This window comes from Cygnus atratus, chromosome 11 (genome assembly GCF_013377495.2).
Source record: "Cygnus atratus isolate AKBS03 ecotype Queensland, Australia chromosome 11, CAtr_DNAZoo_HiC_assembly, whole genome shotgun sequence".
NCBI classification, from domain to species: Eukaryota; Metazoa; Chordata; class Aves; order Anseriformes; family Anatidae; genus Cygnus; species Cygnus atratus.
The window spans coordinates 10614979-10635982 of record NC_066372.1 but is presented as its reverse complement, the minus strand read 5'-3'; the positions used below and the strand labels follow the sequence as shown (position 1 = coordinate 10635982).

The 21004-nt window shown below is 45.7% G+C and overlaps 1 protein-coding gene across 1 annotated transcript in view; it reads left to right on the top strand.

The window, feature by feature from the left end:
• CSNK1G1 (casein kinase 1 gamma 1) overlaps positions 1–21004 on the top strand; it is an 88880-nt gene that overhangs the window by 31310 nt on the left and 36566 nt on the right. The window contains exons 4-5 of the mRNA XM_035566663.2: positions 2847–2887; positions 7653–7722. Coding sequence (XP_035422556.1) covers positions 2847–2887; positions 7653–7722 — 111 coding nt within the window. The remainder of the gene's footprint in view (positions 1–2846; positions 2888–7652; positions 7723–21004) is intronic.

The window sequence follows — 21004 nt, the reverse complement described above, 5'->3', positions numbered from 1 at the left end:
CTCTGCATCCACTTATGTAAAAATGAGCTCATACAGCTTTTCTCCCTGTTTGAAGGAAAAAAAATGTTAGGAGAGCTGGATCCAGTCTGTTGATTGGTGCTGTAGCTTATTAAGAGAGGATACAAAGGGATTTTTGGAGAAGCGTGTTACCCAGAGAAATTGTGTAGTGTTCTGAAGTGAGGTGGTGGCCTGAGTTGTGCACAGATCTCATGAAGATCCAGCATCTCAGCAGTGAGGCGGTGATCGGTGAGCCCCAAGGGAGGACAGGCTGCTCGCTTGCTCAGTGCAGGTGGATGAGATCTGGGAAGGCACCTTGCTGGGAGCAAGAACTGCCCAGCAGAGCCCTGTGCTGCAGCTTGAAGTCCTACTTTAAAAAAGGAAAAAAATTATAATGGCATCTGATACTGGGGCTGGTTATGTCTTTGCCCCAATAATAAAATTGTCATGTGCCTGCTGGGCTGGAATAGTGCTAGATGGGTTAAGAGTAGAGTATAGGAAGGATCTACGCTACTGTCCCTTTTTTGGAAAGACTATCCCTCTAGAAGCGATAGTGAATGTGGTGCTACAAAATCAGTGTGACCTCGTGTTTCAGGTTCCCTTGGGATATGGTCGCAGCAGACGCAGTGCTGTCTGGGGCAAGCTCTGCCTGATCTTCAGGACGGCTGGGTGGGCGTTTGCTCCGCTGCCCAGCCCTGAGCTGTCACCAAAATGTCATCCATACAGTTTTGAGCTGGACTGAAAGGTCAAGGCATGACTCCTCTCGGTCACAGGAGGTTTGCACTTACAGCTTTTCACTTTGACCTGTGAGAATGTGCCCATGTGCTTGGCGCATCTTGCTGCCAGGGCTTGGGAAACCCACGCTGCCAGGTTTCCCACGTTAAAGCATCGCATCTCATTTAGGACATATGGTTCTTAATTGTCAGTGGATCTTCCCAAAACTGAGGCATGGAGTTAATCGCTGCCCCATCAAAAGCTTTGCCTGAACTTGAAGGGCCTTTGTTAGCACAGTTGTATCATCTCGGTTGTATTACAGCTCCCTGCTGACAGAGATAAGATGCAGCTTCTCTTCATGACTTACTGTTCTGTGCAGCTCTGTCCTGTGAGCAGTACAGCCTTCACTCTTCCATTTAAAACCTTTTCAGCTTTGTGTAAGGAGGAAGAAGAAAACATGACACCTTGTGCAGTGTGATGGCAAAACCCAGGGGTAGATCTGCCTGGAGCGAGCCGGTGGAGAGGTCTCTGGCACTTGGACTTGCTGTCATAGCTGGAAAAGCCTCTCCCGCTGCAGCTGTAGGAAGGGTTTTGGAGGTCTGAAGGTGGACCTAGTAGCATCTTCATGGTCAGAGTCTGCCCCATGACCCCTGTGAAAGGGCTGAGCTGGAGGATGAATTCCTTCCCTTACCTCTGGCTGCTGGCCTTGCATCTCGTGCTAGAGTTTTGCCAGTCCCAGGTTTTCAGCTGGGGATTTCACTCTCAAGGATTTCACTCTCAAAATTCTCTTCTGCTTAGTTCTTGTCCTTACGAGCCAGACTACGACAGCCTGGATTACGGCCCCCCATACGTGGAGGCTGCTGTCAGTGTCCTTCTTCACCTTGCAATGAGTTGAAGGAACGCTGGGAAAACAGTGTCATTTTGCTGTTTGGGTGGGATAGCCCAGGAGCTGGCTGGGGGGCCCTGGATGAGCCGGATCCCCACGTGCTGAAGCTGCGGTGAGGGTCCTGCAGTCCGCAGGGCACCCGTGCTGCCTGGATTATTCTTGTTCTGCTGTTTGAGGTGTGTAACTGCCTCAGGTACCTGGGCTGGAGCTTCCCTTAGTCTGTCTCAGCATCCTCAAACTGAGCATCTCGAAGCGAGCTCAATCCTCCTTGAAGGAAGGGGGGGAAGTGTCAGTGGGAGAGCTGGAGCTGCTGGTAGGGCTCGATCTCTGGTCGCTAGTAGGGAGCAGACAAAGTGTACTTAGGCTGCAAGCACCCTTGCAAGTTCTCCTCCTGCTAGCCATTTATCCCACCACCTGCTGGTGTGCTGTTTTGGCCTTCAGGCTCTCCCAGGCTGTGCTCTGAAGCCACCTTCCAGCTCCTGAGCGTTCTTGATGCAGCTGCAAACCTGCTTTCTACCAGCCTGGACATCATAGCTTTTCATAACAGATCTGAAGAAATAGTAGGGTGTGTTTGGGGTCTCGAAAATGAGTTTTGTTCTTCTAGTGTAACTTTTAACATCCTGGGAACAGCTGCGTAGTTTGCTGGTACGGTGTTGTATGAGAGCTGTTGGCCTTAGCAGATGACGAGGACTGCCTTTCTGCTGCCACGAAGGCAGCGTTTTGCCTGTCCCGCCTGTCTGTTCGTAGAGGAAGAAACAAAAGCCGTGTGTTGGTACGGAAGCTGTTTGTGTTGCCTACTTGCAGTAGTCTCTGATCCGTAGCACAATTATGCTGGTGAAGCTCCCTATAGATCAGAGGATGAAATTGCTCAGTGTCCAGCAGAATCAAGCCACTTCTGAAAGAAATGATACTGACGCTTCATTTTTTTTGTTCTCTGGGCTTTTTTTGGCATGGTGTGGATAATAAAACATATGTGTGCGATACCTCCTCAAATGCTTGCACTGAACATAACTGCTACTGTAAAACACACTTACCTTATGCTGGGTATAAGATGGTGTTTGCAGCAGCTCACCAGGGCAGACAGCTTCTTACTTTGAGACTGAAACAGTTGAAGGCATGAAGCTGAGAGAGTAATTGAGAAAAGACAGACAGATCTTTGCAGTCAGTGATCAGTGACGCTATTCTGTGTTGTCTTCCTAGCTGGAAGTGTTGAATGTGCAACTAAAAGATTTTTCTTTTTCCTTCACAGGCAAAAATCTCTACACCAATGAATATGTAGCGATCAAACTGGTAAGTAGGAGCTTCGGGTGTTCTTAAATCACTCGTACCTGGTGCTAGAAACTCAGACAAAAAGCAGCTTCCCCACTTGGTGCTTATTGCTGCTCTTGATCTCAGCCAGATTAACAGGTTTAAACAGAGATAAGTTCTTGAGAATGCTGTGAACTAGGAAAGCACCCAGCCCTTCACAGTATGTAAACGGTCAGTAGCTGCGAGCGCCTTGTTCCTCTTCCCGAGGTGGCAGACAGCACTGATGGCAGGTTTGTCACCCCTTCCTCGTCCCCAGGCCCAAGCCTTTCTGTTACAGACCCAATCAATTCTCTGGACCATGAACCTGCAGATGCAACAGGCAAAACAAGATCCAATCCAGCAAATCCTCTCTCTGATTTGGATGTCCAAGGATATATGGTCACAGCCTCTTCAGTGTGATTCTTTCCTTTTACGTTACAGGATGGTAAAAATGAATCAAACCAGCTCACCAGAGCATGGCAGGGATTGCATTTAAAAACAAAACCTTGGCCCCAACAGTAGCAAACCTCAGAATTTGCACATGAAATCAAGTTCACAACTCCTCATCCAGTTCTACCAGCCTTGGTACCCAGTTATCAGTTTTTCTGCCTTGCAGCTGATGCATCCCTCCCCAGGTGGATGCGGTGGCAGTGTTCACGTTTCTGCAGTGCTCTGGCTGGCTCAGGTAATGCTCCTCTTCTGAAGGAGCATCAGGGCATGAGGGCACTGTGGTCAGCTGTGGTTTGAAGCAGGAGTCTAAGGGATGGGGATGCTCCTAGCTCCGCCAAATTTGTAAAACCATACCCTGGGAGTTTGTTTTTTATGCCTTAACTGTCTGTAAACTAAGACTTTCAGTAGTCTCCTGGGGGGCTTTGAAATTTGATGCTGAAAATACCCAGTGCTCTTCTTTCATCTGCGTGTTCTTTAATCACAGATCCAAGCCCTAGAATCTGAAGTTAAAGTTGTAACACTAATTTGTTATTAGCAGCAAGTGTGCCTGTTTTTCCAATCGATGTCTGGGAAAATGACAGCAGTCATTCACATTAAAGAAGATCAAGATGGACTTGGTGCATTAATTCTGATTCATGTTCAGATGCCACAGATCTTACGTCTCTAGTGTTCTCCTTATATGATGCGTAGTAGTTGAAAAATAATTAGTGCTCTGCAGGAAGGACTTGTTTTGAAGTCTGTTGGCAAATGTCAGAATATAATCCCTAAAATAACAAAATAAATGTTTGCAGTGCAGCTTAAGGTGTGTTTGGATATAGCTCCACATCAGGAAGAAGGACTGGTGCTTGTTGCGTAGCTCGCTCTGTAGGCAGATTGGACAACAGAAAGTGTGGTTGTGTGCACAGACTTGGTGTTTCATTGAATCAATAGTGCTTCTAATTTTTTTGCTTTCAAAGATAATCCCACAGAGTTACAGCCTTGGAAGGAGCAAGGAAGTAAGAATACGGCAAACATGCAGCTGCGTTTGTTCAGAGGATGGTTGTTTCTCTCACAGCACTGCCCGCAGTGACACCTCCCCGTAACCTGAAGCCTTTCAATAGCCAGGTGGCATAAGACTGAGGCAGCAATAAAGCTAATCCATTTTTTCCAATAGCATTCCTTCTCTTTTTTTCAAAGTATCTGAGTGGTTGAGTGTTAGCACAGTTGCTTTTCCCCACATTTTATTTGCGCTGTTACAATTCATGCTTCAAAACCTCCGACCCTGATTCGAAGGACTGTAATTGCCATCCTGTGGCTGTCCTGCATACCTGTGCCAGTTTTGAGAAGATCAATGAGGGATCAGAAGCAAGGATTTTTTTGTCTCCTAATCTTGGACCATGTTCCCCAGGAGTGGGAATTACTCTTCCTCCTCAGCAGCAAATGTGTTTCTCTGTGTGTATTTAACTGTGATCACAAGAGAAGCAAGTACTTCTTAGGTGGGAGATGTATTTTCTTCCAGGCTAGGCAGTGACCTGCTGCCTAATGCCAGGGACACCCTGCTTCCCAGAGGCTTGGCAATATTGTGACTACATTGTGGATAGCAAGCTCAGGGGAAGAAGTGCTTCTTTTGACAGAGAGAACTCCAGTTCTTTGAGGCAGCCCTTTGGCTCTAGACAACGTGATGCGAGAAATCAGTGAGCTAATCGACTTTGTGCCCATTTCCAATGTGTTGTTCTGGGGCTTGAGTAAAAATAACATTCCTGCTTTTCAAATGTTGTTCTAAACAAAATGGCATTTACAAAGCCAGGTTAAATGCAGGGGGAAGAGGTCAGGAGAGCTTGAGGCCAAAAACAGTTATAAGTAATCTTGCTTTCTTCCCTATGGAATACCTCCATTAGATCTTGTTTTCAACTTTTTTTGTAACAACCTGCTAAATTTCCAAAGATTTTCTTTATACTTAAGGTAATCACAGACTAGTGGCTGCATTTGCTGTGCTTGAAGGCAACATTTTCTATTTTATCTGCATCGTTGGACCAACTCAAAGCTCTGCTCAAAATCCTTCTAGCTGCCTGAGATTCTTCTGCAACTGCAACCCTGCTGTCTCAGCTGTTTCCTCCTCCCGTCATTATGTTAAAGATGAATGGAGGGAAAATGAGAGAACTATGTGATGGGTGCCAAAGAGTTGATCAGAAAACGCTCTGAAATTCTGTGCTCATCTCTTGGCTTGTCTGCAGGGGGTGAGGATGTCTGAGATTGTGCTGCGTCTTGGAAAGTGGGGAGTGCTGCCTGTCCTCTGGCTTGTGTGGTGTCCCTGCACAGCTCCTCGTCCTGCTCGTCAGATGAAGATCATTTGGTTATGGGCATCTAGAGTGTGGAGGAGGCAAAATGCATTAGCCCTGTTTACTAGCTTAATCTTCTGAAGGTTTTTAATGCTGACTTGCATGTCGTAGGAGTTTCTACAAAGCTCCGGATGATGCCCGTCAGTTTGAGCTGTGGGTTTTGTATGCTGGGCAGCAGCAATTCCATTATTTTCAGCACAAATGCAACATCTGCCAGCGTCCTTAAGTCCTTGGCCTGCGGGACAGCCATCTGCTCCAGTACGATCTTCTCAGGAGCTGCCACGACTGGCAAGCATCCAGAGCTGCGGCTCCAGCAGCTCCTGATGCGGAGGGGCTTGGGCTTGGCTTTCCCATGCTTTGTCCCAAGCAGCCTCACATCCTAACACATTAATCCCTCCACCTGTTTGAACAAATGTACTGCGTGCTGCATAGGCTTGAGCTCCTGTTGCCCTAAATGTCTTTGCTGTGGAGGTGTCTGAAGACTCTCCATCAAACCAGCATCGACAGTTATCTTCATGTGATAGTGATTGCACAGCGAACAGGTTTTTGCATTTCTTTGTATCTGTGTTCAGTGCAGGATCAGTTTTGCCTTTCGAATACTTTCTAAATAGCCATGTGTGACTAGTGAACCTTTTAAATATCAAGGTTGAGAAGCAACCAGGAGCAATATTCCCCTTGCTGGCGAACAGGGCATGACTTGAGCAGGTGATGAACAGCTTGGCTGAAGTCCAGTTGCCAGAATTCCTGTACAAAAATTGTTCTTTTAATCTGAAAAGAAGTCTTTAATGTGAAATTCAGGCCAAATGTGGACATTAATCTTAGAGTACAGACCGCAGGTGGAACAAGACAAGTGAATCTGCTAAAGCCTTGTGTTCTGCAGACAGCAGAGCTGCTGAAGGTGCTGTCTCAGACTCCTGGCTGTGCTGCACTTCCTCTGGGTGTTCTTGCTGTAACTCACTGGAGCTGATATGAAACATCATTTTAGGGCTACTCAGCAAGGTTTTTAAATTCAGACTAGTTTTGGTGCCGTGAGATGAATTTTATGTAGTTTGAGCATGGAACATTTATCTTCTGACATGCAAGAAAGCGGCAGCAACAACAAAATTGAGGCCAGGACTAACTTCAGTTCCAAGATGTCTGGGCAGGAGGTGAATCCCCATCACTGCCTACAAGTGCGGTGTTATTGAAAATGTAATTACTCATGTCTCTTAATCTTCTCCATGTTAACTTCGTATTTTTAGAAGCTCTGTAATCATGCATGTTAATGCACTGCAGATTGTAGGCATTAAGTTTTGTGCAGGTGAGTGGCAGCTGAGAAGTGTAGCATTTTGGGTGTGTTGCAGGCTTATCCAATTTTTATCCTGTGTATAAAGACGGAATATTCTTGAGTGCTTTGAAATGTCTGAATGACACCTGCAAGTGAAGAGAGAGACTTCTCCCTGCATTTCTGTCAGATCTCTGGCTGTGCTGTCGTGCTTGTTGCAAACAAGATTATACGTTTATGTAACTGCGGTCTGATTTAAAGCACGGTATATGACTCAGTATTTTTCAGAAATACAGGCTAGTGACCAACAGAAATATTGTGGGCAACCACAAGTCCACAGACTGAATGTGTGACTTAATCTTTTGCAGCTTTGACTTTCCTCCTACAGATGTACTGCCTGTTCAGGGTCATTCTTCGAGGATCAGGAGCTTTGTTGAACAATTGTTGAATCTGACTTCCATGAATGAGTGTTTTTTTAATAAGGAAGTTAATTCTCCCCCAGAGTGCATATTGCAAGTCTTTCTTTTCATCTTTTTGTTCTCTATTTGTTTAAATGACGTCTTAAGGGTGAAGTCAATTGTTAGACTACGTCTAGGATGTTTTATCTAGAAACTTGAAGCGCTATGTATTGTCACAAAACTCTAAGCATATAATTAAGTATATAAATATTAAGTAATCAATATAAGTATATAATAAAGTTTTTTCAAAGATTTCAGGCAACGTTTTTTTCTTCTAGGAACCAATAAAATCACGAGCACCGCAACTCCATTTAGAATACAGATTTTATAAACAACTTGGAAGTGCAGGTAAGTAAACCTACCTTAAGCTTATAGAAGGCTTGTGATTTCTTTAAATCAAACGTTGCCATCATGTTTGTTGTGGACCTCTAACTTGAAACCTCTAACTTGAACTTACTGATTTGAGCAAGTTCTTTTAGTCACATGCAAGTTTTTGGAAGAGATTTGGTCAGAATAACGTCATAACGATACTGGATAATTATTCAGACCTAGAAACTATCATTAGTAAACTGGTTATTGTGTTAGTGAGGATTGATTGATATGGGAAATACCCATTTAAGTGCATCTGTAAAAACACCAGAACCTTCAATGGATGGGAATTTATTTCTGTATAGAACGATGCTTCAGAAAAGTGATGTAAACTCTTAAAAATCTAGGAAGCCGTGCAAGAAGCATGGAGCTTTTCTAATAAAATACTGAAATACCTTTTTAGTTGAGATTTACTAAGTCATAAATGTGTCTAAAAGCCCACTAGCTCAGTGTGACAGTAGCATATATAAAATATGAGGAAAAATACAATAAACCAAAATTGTGGGGTTCTTTTGTTGGTTTTGGTTGGGGGATGGGGGGAAACAACAGTAAGCTCTTTGATTTCCCTAATATAAGGCTTGAGCTTGTGTCTAAATAGCATTTGGATTTTTATTCTGTGAATTTATGGTTGCTTTTTAAACCTGTGTAGACTTTTAACACGCACTGTTTCCAATGGTGAGGATTTCCACAGCTGCACAAGGAAGATTATCTCTGCTTTTTCTGTGCCTTGATAATATATAGCCATTGTTTTTTGGCAAGCTTCTTAAGTCACTGTAATTTTTCTTACACTTCTGATTTTTGCCTTGTCTTCCCTGGATGGACCCGGCTTTCACTCGCAGAGGATGTGTTCTCATACCACCAAGTGGTAACAAAATTCTAAGCTGAACAGAATGAAAGGTAGATCTGCTCTGAGCTCATAAAATGCAGTACCTGAGCAGTCATCCCACAGCTTTATTTTGCTTGTTCTAATTTTTTCTAATCAGTTTACTAAATCTTGTGTACCACATCCTCTGGTGTCTGGGGTACTATTGTACTCTTTTTTTGCAGCTTTGTTCTCCTCATAGCATGCAAAATCTGGAATGTGGAAACAAAGTGAGTTGGCACTATTAGAAAAACTAAAGTATTGTTGTTGATTTCTATTTTTCCCTTTTTAAACAGGTATTGTCCACTAAAATATGGTGCTGTTTCCTATGTACTTTATATTCTGGTGTTTGCACACAAAACTTGTGGTAGGTTAATGTCATCACTTAATTACAGTTACCTGTGCTTTTAAGACAGTGCATTTCTGCTGAAGCCTTTATAACTAAGTCAAATATAGGTTCGCAGAGTGAATTCTGCCCTTCTTTCCCTTCTTGAGTTTTGTTGATGCATGTGGTCTTTGTAATACCGCAGTGGACATCTCTCATGACACGTGAATGAATCTCAATGTGCTTTTTCTACACCTGCCAGCTTTCTACCACTCTTTAAAGATGTTATTGAGGAACTTAAAAACTAATTGAATGATGGAGGCTTTATTTTGTTTAGACTAAGTATTTTTTAATGGGTTTTCTCCAGTTCATAATGAATTTAAATGTCTCATCATGCAACACTCACCCAGATTTCTGCCCCGTCTGATCCTGTGCATGCTGATGGAAGTATTTCTGAATATGCTGCCGTCAGACATGGGAATCTTGCCTTCGAGATCTGTCCTCTCATTATATGGGAGGATGTCTGTCATCTCGAGCTCTTTGCCAGTATTTGTGAAGAGACTGTTGGGAGGCCTCCTGAAGGACATGACTTTAATTTCTAACTCTGTATGGTCCCACAGGCATCACAAACCCGGCTCTGATAACCTGTTGAATGGCATTAGAAGCTCCCACGCTATAGTTTTGCTAAAACAACTGGAAATAGGCCAGAAGCAAGGTTGGAGGATGTGAGCTGTATCTCTGGTCTCTCCATGAAACTTGGAAGCTTAACAAAATAAATTTTGGTGGAGTCAGACTGCCAGGACCAGGGAGTCTTCACTTGGTGCCTGCGTGCCATGCCGAGATTTAGGGGAAGACCGTCTGTCTGTAAAAACAGATTGGTGCTACGTGTGTGCCAGCCTTGGAGAAACAGCTGGGACTGTTCTCAGTGATATCGTTAATGCCAGGCTCTCTACAGAGGTCCTTGCTTCAAAAACTTCAACTGCTCAAGCAGCCAGCCTTGAGCCTCCAGTAAGCAGGACTGGTTACTTTAAATTATCTTAGACTTGCCAAATTGAGACTAAAAGTGGCCAAACCCATGGTGTGTATGACTCAGCTGAGAACAACAGTAGTGTTGCGTGTGACATACCGTTCAATAAATTAGCCAATTAATCTTGCCAAATAATGTGTCTGACTGTGAGCCTCCCACCATTAACCTGAGAAGTAATACTAGTAAAAGCATTGCTGCACCGCAGCAGTAGCAGCGTCGTCCTCTCGTTAGTGCAACTGCTGCGTTCAACTGCCTGTACAACCAGATGGTCTCAGTGAGCAGCATCTCTAGGAGAAGTCAAAATCGTCATCACTGGCTTTTATGTGCAGTACTTGTAGACAGAAGGTATTTTTTCAAATGAGAACAGCTTTGGTGATTTCCCTGGATGCTCAGAACAAACATTTTTAAAGTATATTACTGTAAAATCATGGGAAAAGCTAGGTTGGAAAGTAGCAGCTTACCATGGATCAAGCAGGAACGTTTTTATAGGGTGTCTGCATGTATGTGGGTCTAAGATGATGTATTTCATCCCTAGCAGGCGAGTGGATGTGTCCGGTGAAGTTGGTTTGCTAGTGGGGACACGGGTAGCCGTTGCCCAGGAGCTGCTAGTGAGCTGCTGGGTTCGCCCTCATCTCCTTTTCCACCCTGTCCTCTGGCACAGCACTGGGATTTATGACTCTTTTGGAAGTAAAGATGTGTTTTCGTGATTGTTCCTTTAACTTTGCTACCCCTCTGAAGAGAAGAGGCAGGGGCCTGCTGCACGGTGACCATCTGCTGGGTTCTTCTGTCTCACTGTGGAATTAAATATTTAATAACCTAAAGTAGTGTATGACTGCTTTACCTTAATGTATGCAATGAAACGAGTGAAAATCAAGCAAAAAACACAGGCATGGAGTCAAACTCCTGATGGCCAGTCCATATGGTGTCTCAGGAAAGGGTGAGTATTCCTTTAGGTTTTAGGTAGTCTAGGAGATTGTCTGTTTGCAAGAAAACTGGAGTAGTTTTACCAATTTCTGCGCAAATTTCTTTTGTTGCTCTACCATCAGTCCTGCAAGATGCTGGTGTCATACGCTGAACTGTTCCATGGTTCTTTGCTGTAAAGTCTGGGTGAGCATGCACGAACATCCTGACATACGTATGGGCTTCGGTCTTGCCTCGCTGCTGCATCTCACTCCATGGCTGGTGTTAAGGTCTGTGTGAGTCGGTCCCAATTCTTTTTTCTTGCTGGATAGCAGCTACCAGCGAATGTGAGTAGCACAGCTGTCCACATGTGTCCAAGTGTGTTCGGTATTCCCCCAAACTTATCTTGTGTACAGCCACTTAAATCCGCTGCTTCTGTGCCTTGGGGATGAGGTGAGCTCACCCTCTGACTCGACTGGGTGCTGCTGTATCTCCCACGGCTGCCAGAAGTTCAGTTCTCCAGTGCGTTTCCCTGGATGAGGCATTTGACCACATAATTTGTCCTCCCTGTACTTCAAGTTTGTGGAGTAAAGGCCTGTTTTCTTATCATTCACAGAAAATTTTGCATCATCAGGCCATGCAGCCTGCAGGATGGCAAGTGGAGGAACTTCGTCCCCACTGCAGGCTGGTGTTAGTGCCTGGTTCCCCGTGAGTACTGGGGTGCTGAAAGCTCGTGTTGGGAGAGCAAACTGATTGCTTTGCTTTGCCCACGGTCAAACAGACCCAGCTCCGAGCTCCTGCGATGGTTGTTTCCTGGGCGGTGTACCAAAGGGCAAAGCTTTTGCTTTGCTAGATTGGACCCCTGCTCATCCAGCAGCATCCCAGGGGACTCTCCTTGGTGTGGGGGGAATAAAGCAGTTCGTGCAGGCTGCAGGATCGCTCTGGAGCCCTGTTGGGCCACCTTCAGCACCTGGTGGCACACGAAGGTCTTAGCAGTTGCATTGACTATTTCTTGTGGGCTCTTTTTGCTTATTGGCCTGGTTTTAGGAACTTAAGCGGAAACGGTCTTATTTTTTCTATGTGAATTCTAGATTCTCACCTTTCCTTCAGATTACACTCTCCTACAGACTTCTCGAGGAGGACATCTCTTCCAAAGTTTTTACTGGAAACTCATCTTTTATCAGCAAATAGTGCCCGTATTTCCCAGTCTTTCTCAGCTGTCAGCAGCCTTCGTCTTGAGCCGCTCTTTCCCATGCGTAATGTGGGCATACAGGAGAATGTGGCCACATTTTTTCTCTCTGCCCATCCCGTCATTTGGATTTTGGCCGCAATCTGCAGCGGCTCCTCCTTTGCATCTGCTGGCATTCCCAGCCAGCTAGGCTGTTACACGTGGAGATACTGGACTCTCCTGTTTGCTGGCTGCTCTGATCACGATCTGGGCGGCAGCAAGGAGCAAGCAGCGCTGCTCAAGCCTGTTGTGTGAAATGTGGATCCTCCTGCTCTGCGCTCTGCTGGAAAACTCTCCAAATGTGTTCTGTATTTGTAAACTTAAAACGCTGCTGTGTTTCCTGCTGTAGTTAAGCTGCTGGAGCTGAAGGGCTAATATAGTGAATACAGAGATGTTTTAGAACACCTTTTAAACACCAGCCATTACTTTAGATGGAATTAAAGATCAAATGGAGTCTGAAACCTCTGTGTTCCTACTCAGTGCCATAAGCACATCTCTCATCTGCTAAGTGTTTAACATCACTTTGCCAATGGGAAGCTGAAGACTCTGTTCATGACTGCATGCAGAAAACCATTGCGTTCAAAGGCACAGGAGCATGGTGAAGCTGTCTGCACGCTGGGGAGCCGGGCAACCCCTCTCTCCTGGAGGCGGGCGGCACAGCCACGAGGCTGTTCCACATCACTTCATGTGCTGCAGTGAGATATCTGGAGCTGTGTTGTGTGCTTGTGCAGCCACAAAGCTGATGCCTCTCCTGATCCAGCCACTGTCATATCCAATGTAGCTCAGCCGAAATGGAGGCCAGTTGTGGAGACCTCGAGACAATCTTTGTCTAAAAGCTGTTCTCCTTTCCAGCTGTGCTGGTTAGAGGGGAAAAAGGGGTTATCTCCTCCTATAAACCTTGCTTTGCTGAGTAATTGAGGCAAACGTCTCTGCTGCATGGATATATCCTCACGAAGCTTTAACTATTTCCCCAAAGTTCGGCATGTTTGTCAGCAAACTCTAAGCCTTTTCTTGAGGATGAGGAGCCCGCTGCCATGTGAGAGTTGCTGTATTGCTTTTAGCCCACTTCCTCTCTCTAAGGATGTGATCATGGCTGAAAAACATCTCCAAGCAGTCAGGAAACAGCTTTTTGATCTTGTGCTTCTCCGCAAATAAATAATTCACCGTGGGCCTGGGAAGTATTGACTTTCCAGCAGTGACCAGGAGATGTACAGGACTGAATTTTTGTTACTACATTTCAAAGCATCCCTGGCACCTCTCCCCTGTAGTTGTTAACAACATACCTAAAGCCTTCCCAGTAAGCTCTGCGTTTGGGAGGTAAGATGGAGTGCTGCTTATTTTCAGGTTTCTGCTGGCTGCGTGGAGCTGATGATTGAGTTCCTGCATAGTGACAGCTTCTGCCTGTGCACATGGTGTGAAGGAAGTCATGCATTTTTGATTCAGTAGTAGCTTATTTTTATATCAGCTGGCAGATGAGTCACGCCGTCCCCAACTCCCTCGCAGTCCCACCTTGGCACATGTGATTCATCGCAGCCCGGTGTCAACACGCGTTCGAGTTTCACGCGATGGCTCGGCTGACAGGCTGTAGCCAACGCTCTTCCCCAGGACGGGTAGGTAATATTGGCAAGTGGATGTCAAGCGTAATTAGCCTCTATGGTGTCATGTCGGAGAGGAGTCGGATGCACTGGAGAATCCCAGGAAACCGAGAACATCTCCTCTCTCCCCAGCCCACGCAGTACATGAGTCACAGCATATAAGCAAAGCAGAATATACTGAGTCAGGGAGGGATATGTTGTTACATATAGAATATCGAAGGGTTCTGTAGTTTTGTTTTAATCCTTGCTCTGTAAACAAGTTCACCTCTAATGAAGTATCAAGTCTGTGTGTTTACTTTTGGACCTCTTTCTGTTGCACAACTCGCTGGAGTGAAGCAGTCTGTTTACTTGTCAGGAAGCAGGACCAAGAAAAGTGAAGGTGGTATAAATAACCAAGTCTTTTACATAGTCTAGTCAATATTTGCATGTATATTTTTCAATGTAGCTGTAGCTGTCTGCTACTCCATACTGTGTATTAAGTTGCTTTTCAGGATTGCCTACGTTTAGCACATTTTTCTCATCCTGTGTTGATCTTGCTTTACTCCTGACCTGCTGCACACTTGGTACGTACTGGTCTCTGTAGAGAAATTCTTTCCGTGCTGGTTGCACAACGCCGTCATTCATCAGCAATTAGGCAGGGGTCATTTCAGTAAGACCTGCTACGTGGATGGCTGTAAACAAGTTACCGTGGTGGAGCATGCTGCCAATACCTGCTGTTTCGTGGGGAACTCCCTGTGTGCAATGCTCTTCCCCGAGGGAGCGGGAGTAACTTGGGGCTGTGTAAGTGAGGGCTAATGCGAGATGTCTACACCCCTGCCTAATTAACGAGCGCAAACATACGCGTTAGCTGTTGCTGTGGTCGCTTTAATCTTCAGAAATCCCACTTGTGTTTGCCACCTGCTTTGAAGTGCCAGAAGCGCTTCCATGGCCGGGTGGTGATCAGGGAGCTGGTCTGGGGTGTGCCGGGGTGCCCCTCTGGGCTGCGGAGGGGATTTGTGCTGACGCAGAGTGACACAAGACCCGAAGCAAGCTTGTGCCCTGCTTCCTTGTAGAGCAAACGTAGTTTGTAGCCATCGCAGTGGAAACTCTAGATGAGTACTACAACCTTGTAGTTCGGGGTATTTGGAAATATCTTAGAATGTAAATGCTTAGTTGCTGTAAGTATTTGATTGGCAACTTCTTTCTGTGCAAGATAATACAAAGTTGACATCCACTTACACTGAAAGCAACTTTTTCTCTTGGATCACATCCCATGTTTAAGCAGTTCCCTATTTCAAATCCCTGGCATAGACACTAAGCTATACTTTAAAGCTGTTGGGTTTATTTTCTAACAGCAAGCAAAAACTCTTGTACCTTCATTCTCAAATCTTGCGAGGTGTTGCAAAGGAGCTTGCCATTGAAGATAAGTCTGAGGTGCCTCAGCAAGACGTGGTAACAGGTATGGTTTTTATTCAATTGAAAATTAGTTTGTTTAAACAATGGGCAACATACAGAGGTCCCTGACAAGGTTATCTGTGCCCTTGAAGAATGACGATCAACATCTCCAACCATTTGTATGTGTTCGTTATAAAGTCAGGGTAGTCCAATGAAATTCTGAGCCTGTGGGATCACTAACTTCAGAGCTTTTGATTTGCAAAATGAAACACAGTGGAGTAATGTAACATGCCCAGCTACAGCCTGCCTGCTTTCAAAGCAGGCTTGCTGTTGATCTCTGAGGTATAATATTTTGCTATCTAAAAATATATACATATATTTTTTAAATGTGGCAGTTGCATTGCTAGGAAGGGCTTACTGAACATGCACACTTCAGCATCTCTTTTAACATCAGAAGTTTTAACTTCCTTGGTCTAAATTTAGGCTTTGTCAATTGGAAGCTATCAGATGCTTTTACAGCAAGGCCATTAATATTTGAATATGAGATTAGGGCAGTTTCCTTTTTGTATTTCAAAAAGTCCTTATGCATCTCCTACTCTTCCGGTATTCGTTGCAGTAATTGCAAGTCAGAACCCAGCAACACCGTGCAGCGCAGGGAGGGGGAAGGCTGGGAAAGGCAGCATGGTGGGAAGCTGAGAAGTGCCCTTCCTGCAGACAGTTTTCCTCGAAGCCCGATGTGCCTGCAGTGGTGGTCGTAAATCTGTCACAGCCAGGCTCTGCCAAGTCATCCAGATGCCTCCGCAGGTTGCTCTGATGGACAAACAGCCTAGTAAGGGCAGGCTGTGCGATGTGCTGCTTGCTCAGCTGCTGCAGCGATCCGGCTCTCCTTGTGAGATGCTTGAGGTACACAGCTGTAAAAACAAATCAGTTTTTTGAAGAGCCCGTGTTGAGTACTGTCTCGATTCACTACCCGATTTAGTGGGATCCTTTCCCATATTGGTTTGGAGTTCGCATTTCCAAACTCTGCCCTGCCTGCCAGTCAAACTATGCTCCTCTTCCTTCTCCCATCTCTAAAAGAGGAGCCATTGACTCTTCCCCTGCATCTGTACGGCGTCAAGCTATGACAGCAGACTGGTCAGCGACGTCTGCCCTGCATGGAGGCGTGTGGTTCCATAAAGCTTTTGTCTGAAAGTGGCATCATTTTTCCTTCAAAACTCTTTTCTCACCCGCTTGTACTCAGCTTTCTTAAGGTGAAGCGATGACACAATGCCTGGAAGTATTATATTATTTAGTGCATCTGAATTTGTCCTGCAGGATAACCTTCTGTAATAGGAGGGGTTGGGAGGCTTTCCATCAGTCTCAGAGGACTGTGTGGGTAACACTTACCTGCTAATCTGACAAATTCTTTTTTCCCCTCAAAAACTACAACTGTTTGTATAATGGGACTGATGAACGCCAACCTTTTGAATTGTTGTGGACAGCTTAGGTGTGTTTGACTCTCAGCATCCATCACCTACTAGTTTGATGCTATTGCAGGAGCGAACGTCAATCTCATGGCTTTTCAATCAGTCGCTCTGTTGGGTCCTGCAATAAAGCAGCTTTGATGGCAACACTGGCACAGGAGGGTTCATGTGGCCGAGCTGCACGGGTGCCAGCAATGCCACGCAGCCTGTCCCCCTGTGATCGGGTGTGCAGGGTCTGGCCAGCTTCAAGTGTGGCTGAGTATTGTCTCGTTCCTGGGCACTCAAAGCTGGGGCTGCGTGCCTGTTAGGCTTTATCCAGCTACATTGGACCTGTCTGATCTGTCATCCAAGAACCAAATGTTGTTGGATCAGCTGCTGATGCTGATCGTACATGCCAGCTTTGCCTTATGTTGCTGTACCATCCTGTCTAGAACAGCTCCTGGTCACTGCGCGGAGACGTGGGTTGTAGCTGAGCTGTGATTTAAGCTGTCAAATTCCTTCTGTGGTAGCACCGCGAGGCAGCAGCAGTGTCACCCTGTTTTGCAGCTGGCTGGCACGCTGTAAGCTTTAAGTATCACCTCACTCATACGATAGGTTTTTGGCATGCAGATGGGGAGGAAGTAGGCGCCAGTAGGAGCTCAGCCTCCAGCTGACAGTCTCCAGTGGAGAGGAGCTGATGAAGGGCAGGGGCCACCTGGGATTTGGTGGGATCAAATCAAAATGTTTCTCTGGACAGCAGAGGAGCGATTCAGCAGAGGTATTTTATTATTGCTGCTTTCTTAGCAGTTTTCATCTCCCCAGGATTGAGTAGCCTCTTCCTTGCCAGTGCTTCTGAAGTTAAATTTGTGTGCAGCTGAGCGCTCTCTCGCAGCCTAGAAGCTCTGTTAAGTAACCTGTAGATTATACGTGACATAATGCACATAACTCGTTCTCAAAGCATAGAGTACAGTCAACAGAGGATGCCCTTAGTTGTCTTAACTCCTCTTAAAAATGAAGGAGCCAAAGCCTGCTGCTTCATTCCCTTCCAGCAGCTAGAGCTGTTCCAATGCCAGAATTGCACAGCAAAGGAAAAAATGGCAAACAGTTTCTATGCTACTAACCAGCAGAACCAAGTCAGTCATCACAGACGTGATCCAGATTTGCACCAGCAGGGCAAAACTCCCCCAGCGCGTGGCCGGTGGCACAGCGGGAGCAGGAGGCGGCACGGTGTAGCGACGTACGCCTTGAAGGCAGAAGCGTTGTGATGTGGCTGTAGCTGGTGATGAAAGGGCTTTGAGCTGCTGCTCGTGGCCGTAGCATTGTGTTCAAGGTGTGACATTGTGGCCACCGAACTGCTGTGTTCGTTTTAAGTGCCATTGTGTAGGCACTTGGCTTTTGATGGCTTCAGAGAGAGGCTTTGGAGGTAATTTTGATGGTTGGATCCTAGCGATCTGAAAAGTGACCTTTTTCTGCTGTATGGGAGCTTAAAAACAGCCTGGGAAGCTGATTCACTATGTGGCTGTATTTTAATTGCACAAGAGCTTTTTTGTGCGAATCCCACTGCCTTCAGCAGGCTGCTGTAACCCTTCACTTAACCTGCAAGAAGTTCAGAAACGGCAGCACCACAGCTTCTCACACCTTTCAGCAGAGACACAGGCTCCGCTGAGTACAGAAAGAAACCCAGAAAGCAACGCAGACTGGAATGTGAGGGTAGAGCAATAATTACATGAAGTTAAACCTTTTGATATTTTCTTCCATCCATGTCCCTGTGTTTGCAGGTACGTGGGAAAAGGTAGGTAATTAACTTAAGCCAGAACTTTTTGGGGTGGTTTAACATAACTATTCTAAAATTCTAGTGTTTTGATCCTCCTGCTGAGCTGTTGCCGTATGTGCCAGCTGCTGCTGTTGCTGGAACAAGAGAATGTGCAAAGAGTTTAGCAGCATAAAATGCAGCAGTAATGTGGAGACTTGAGTGAAATCATTTCCCTTGAGCCCTGGAGGTGAAATGTGTAATTCGGTCTCCCGAAACTTGCCAAAAAAGCAGGTCATTGTGTTGTGCTTTTGTCTTTGTAAAGAACTGAAACAAATTCACTCATCTGTAGTTTACTCACTACAGCTAAAAAAAACCTGCCCATGAACAGGTGTTTTTGGGTAAATTTTGTGCGTAACAGATTTGAAAGTCTTCCTGCAGCTTAGTCTTCCCAGCAAGGGCTTATTCTCCTCCCTATCTTTTGGCCAGATCCAAGTGCTGGTGTACTTCAGTCATCTAATGCCATGCTGATAGTGTTTGAGCAGAGCTCTCTCTTACTGTGCATTGTATCTGTTTGAAATAATCTCAGGAAAAGTTTGTTTTAGCTGGGTCATCAGTGCAACTGGCTTTGAACTTCTGCAAGGCTTTGAAAGGTGAGCGCTTGTGGTAGCCAAAGGCTGAACAAAAAGTGTTGGTTTTACTGCACGGCTGGATTTGACTTTATGAATATAAATTTGAGCATCCTCTGGGTACTCTCGCTAAAACTGCTTCTTTGTGGATGTGAAGAGTTGTTTAATAGAATCTAGCCATGTTGTCAGGAAACCAGCTTGTACAACTCCAGGAAAATGAAATGCTGCCCCATGTTAATAACACAACGATTGTGAAAATTGTTTTTCTGTAACTGAAGTAAAATTAAATTGTTTGGATTTATACCAGCAGAAAGAACAAATATGTTCTTCCTTCTGTCCTTCCCATGTCTGTTTTTCTTCTGTTCCTTTTCCCGTACCTTTTTTTTTGTAGATTCAAACACAAGCTACTCAAAACACAGCGGGGACTCAATACATCCTGTATGTCCTGAGAAGAGGTGCAAAATCTGCTAGCTTTCTGGAATTAATTTGTAGTTTTGAAGTCTGTGTAGCAGCCACACTTAACTTGCAAACATGTTGAAATGGGAGCAGTTCTGTCTGCTGGTGGCTCAAACACGACTGCTGTACCTCTGAGTGCTATCTCTTTCCCTTCAGAAGCGTCTGGCTCGGTTGCTCTGTGATCGTCAGGGGAAGGGGAATTGGTCAAACTATGGTTTTGGGATATTTTCCCTTGCTCTGTTCCCCATGGGCTCTCTGCTGCAGCCAAGCAGCAAGTCCTGCTGCAGCTACTCCTGCTGGGCAGTAACACTAAGGCACTTAGCATTTGCTAGAAAGGAGATGATTCATTGCCCAACTGAAGCAGGAAAAAGATGTTGCAAAAAGCTGGCAACGGAGAGCTTGGTGTCTGGCAGCAGTTGGAGCAAACAGAACATGGGGATGTTGGGGGGAACATGAATAAGAGGAGCTTGTAATGGTGCTGTAAAAGGGCTGCTGAGATGACATCTGGAGCAGGGGGAGCAGTTTGAGCTCCGTGTTACGGTGATGTGTAGAATAAATGGGGCTGGGAACAGAGAAAGCCAGCACCAAGGCCAGTCGAGCTTCGAGGAGGTGGCTTGTCTTAGCAGCAGCCCCCTCAGCTGCCTTTGTTGGTAGGCTGTGAGTGAGGGAGCTGGGTGGGCTCTCACTTCAGCGATGCTTTGCTGAGTGCCCTTCTCCCTGAGGAGCCAAAGGAGGAAGGGGGCAGGAGACGAGGATGCTCTGGGCAGGTCCAGTTGCTCTTCTCCCCCTTCAGATAAGTGAACGGAGGGTAAATCGGGGCTCTCAAAGCAGAGTATTGAAGCTGAGGAGGGCAGGGAAACAATGCAGAAGCTTTGCAGCCCTAAGCTGGGCTGAAAGCACTCACGATTCCCAGGCGAGGTCGATCACCTCTGTGATCTCCATCAGAGCAGCGGGAAGGGAGCAGGGAGCTGTCTCCATCCCAGGCTGTTCCCATTAAGGGTGTACCTCTGAGGAATGAAGGAGGTTAAAATGAGAATCTTAATTAAACCATTTATCACGTTTTAAATTTCCTGAAGAGATTAAGAGCACTTGATCGTGCTTGTAGTAAGTGCCTAGTGACGAATGGCATATCGAGCACTTTGCTAGGTATTCTGAGGACTCGGCTTGAGTGGAAGATGCTCCTCGCTGACAGATCTGACTGGTGGGATCTTCGCAGGTGACTGGATCACCATCCTTGTCACACAGACTTTTTGGTCTGAACAGTTTAGTTTCACCTGTTAATGAGAGGTTTCACTGGCTCCTACAGTTGGGTTCTTAAAGCAGTGCCACGTGGCCACGGGTCTGGACTTCACCAAATGTGACCTTCCTGCAAAGAAAGGGCCTTAGGTGATCAGCAGCAACACCGACAGGAGGTTTAGGAGATGTAGTAAAATCTGTTTGTAAGAAAACTCACAAGGCTCCATCCTGTCTTGTGGAAGACTCTTACAGCACATCCAGTTTGGAGTCAGCGTGCTCCTGAGCTAAACCTGGGCTACTGCAGGCTTTCCTTGGGTTAGCAGCGTGAGCAAAAGCTTCATCCACTGCAGCCTCTTCAGCTGAATTGGATATTACTGGGCTAAAAATAGGCTATTTTTAAAGCAGTGTGTTGACTTCCTTTTCCTAGACTCTCGGGA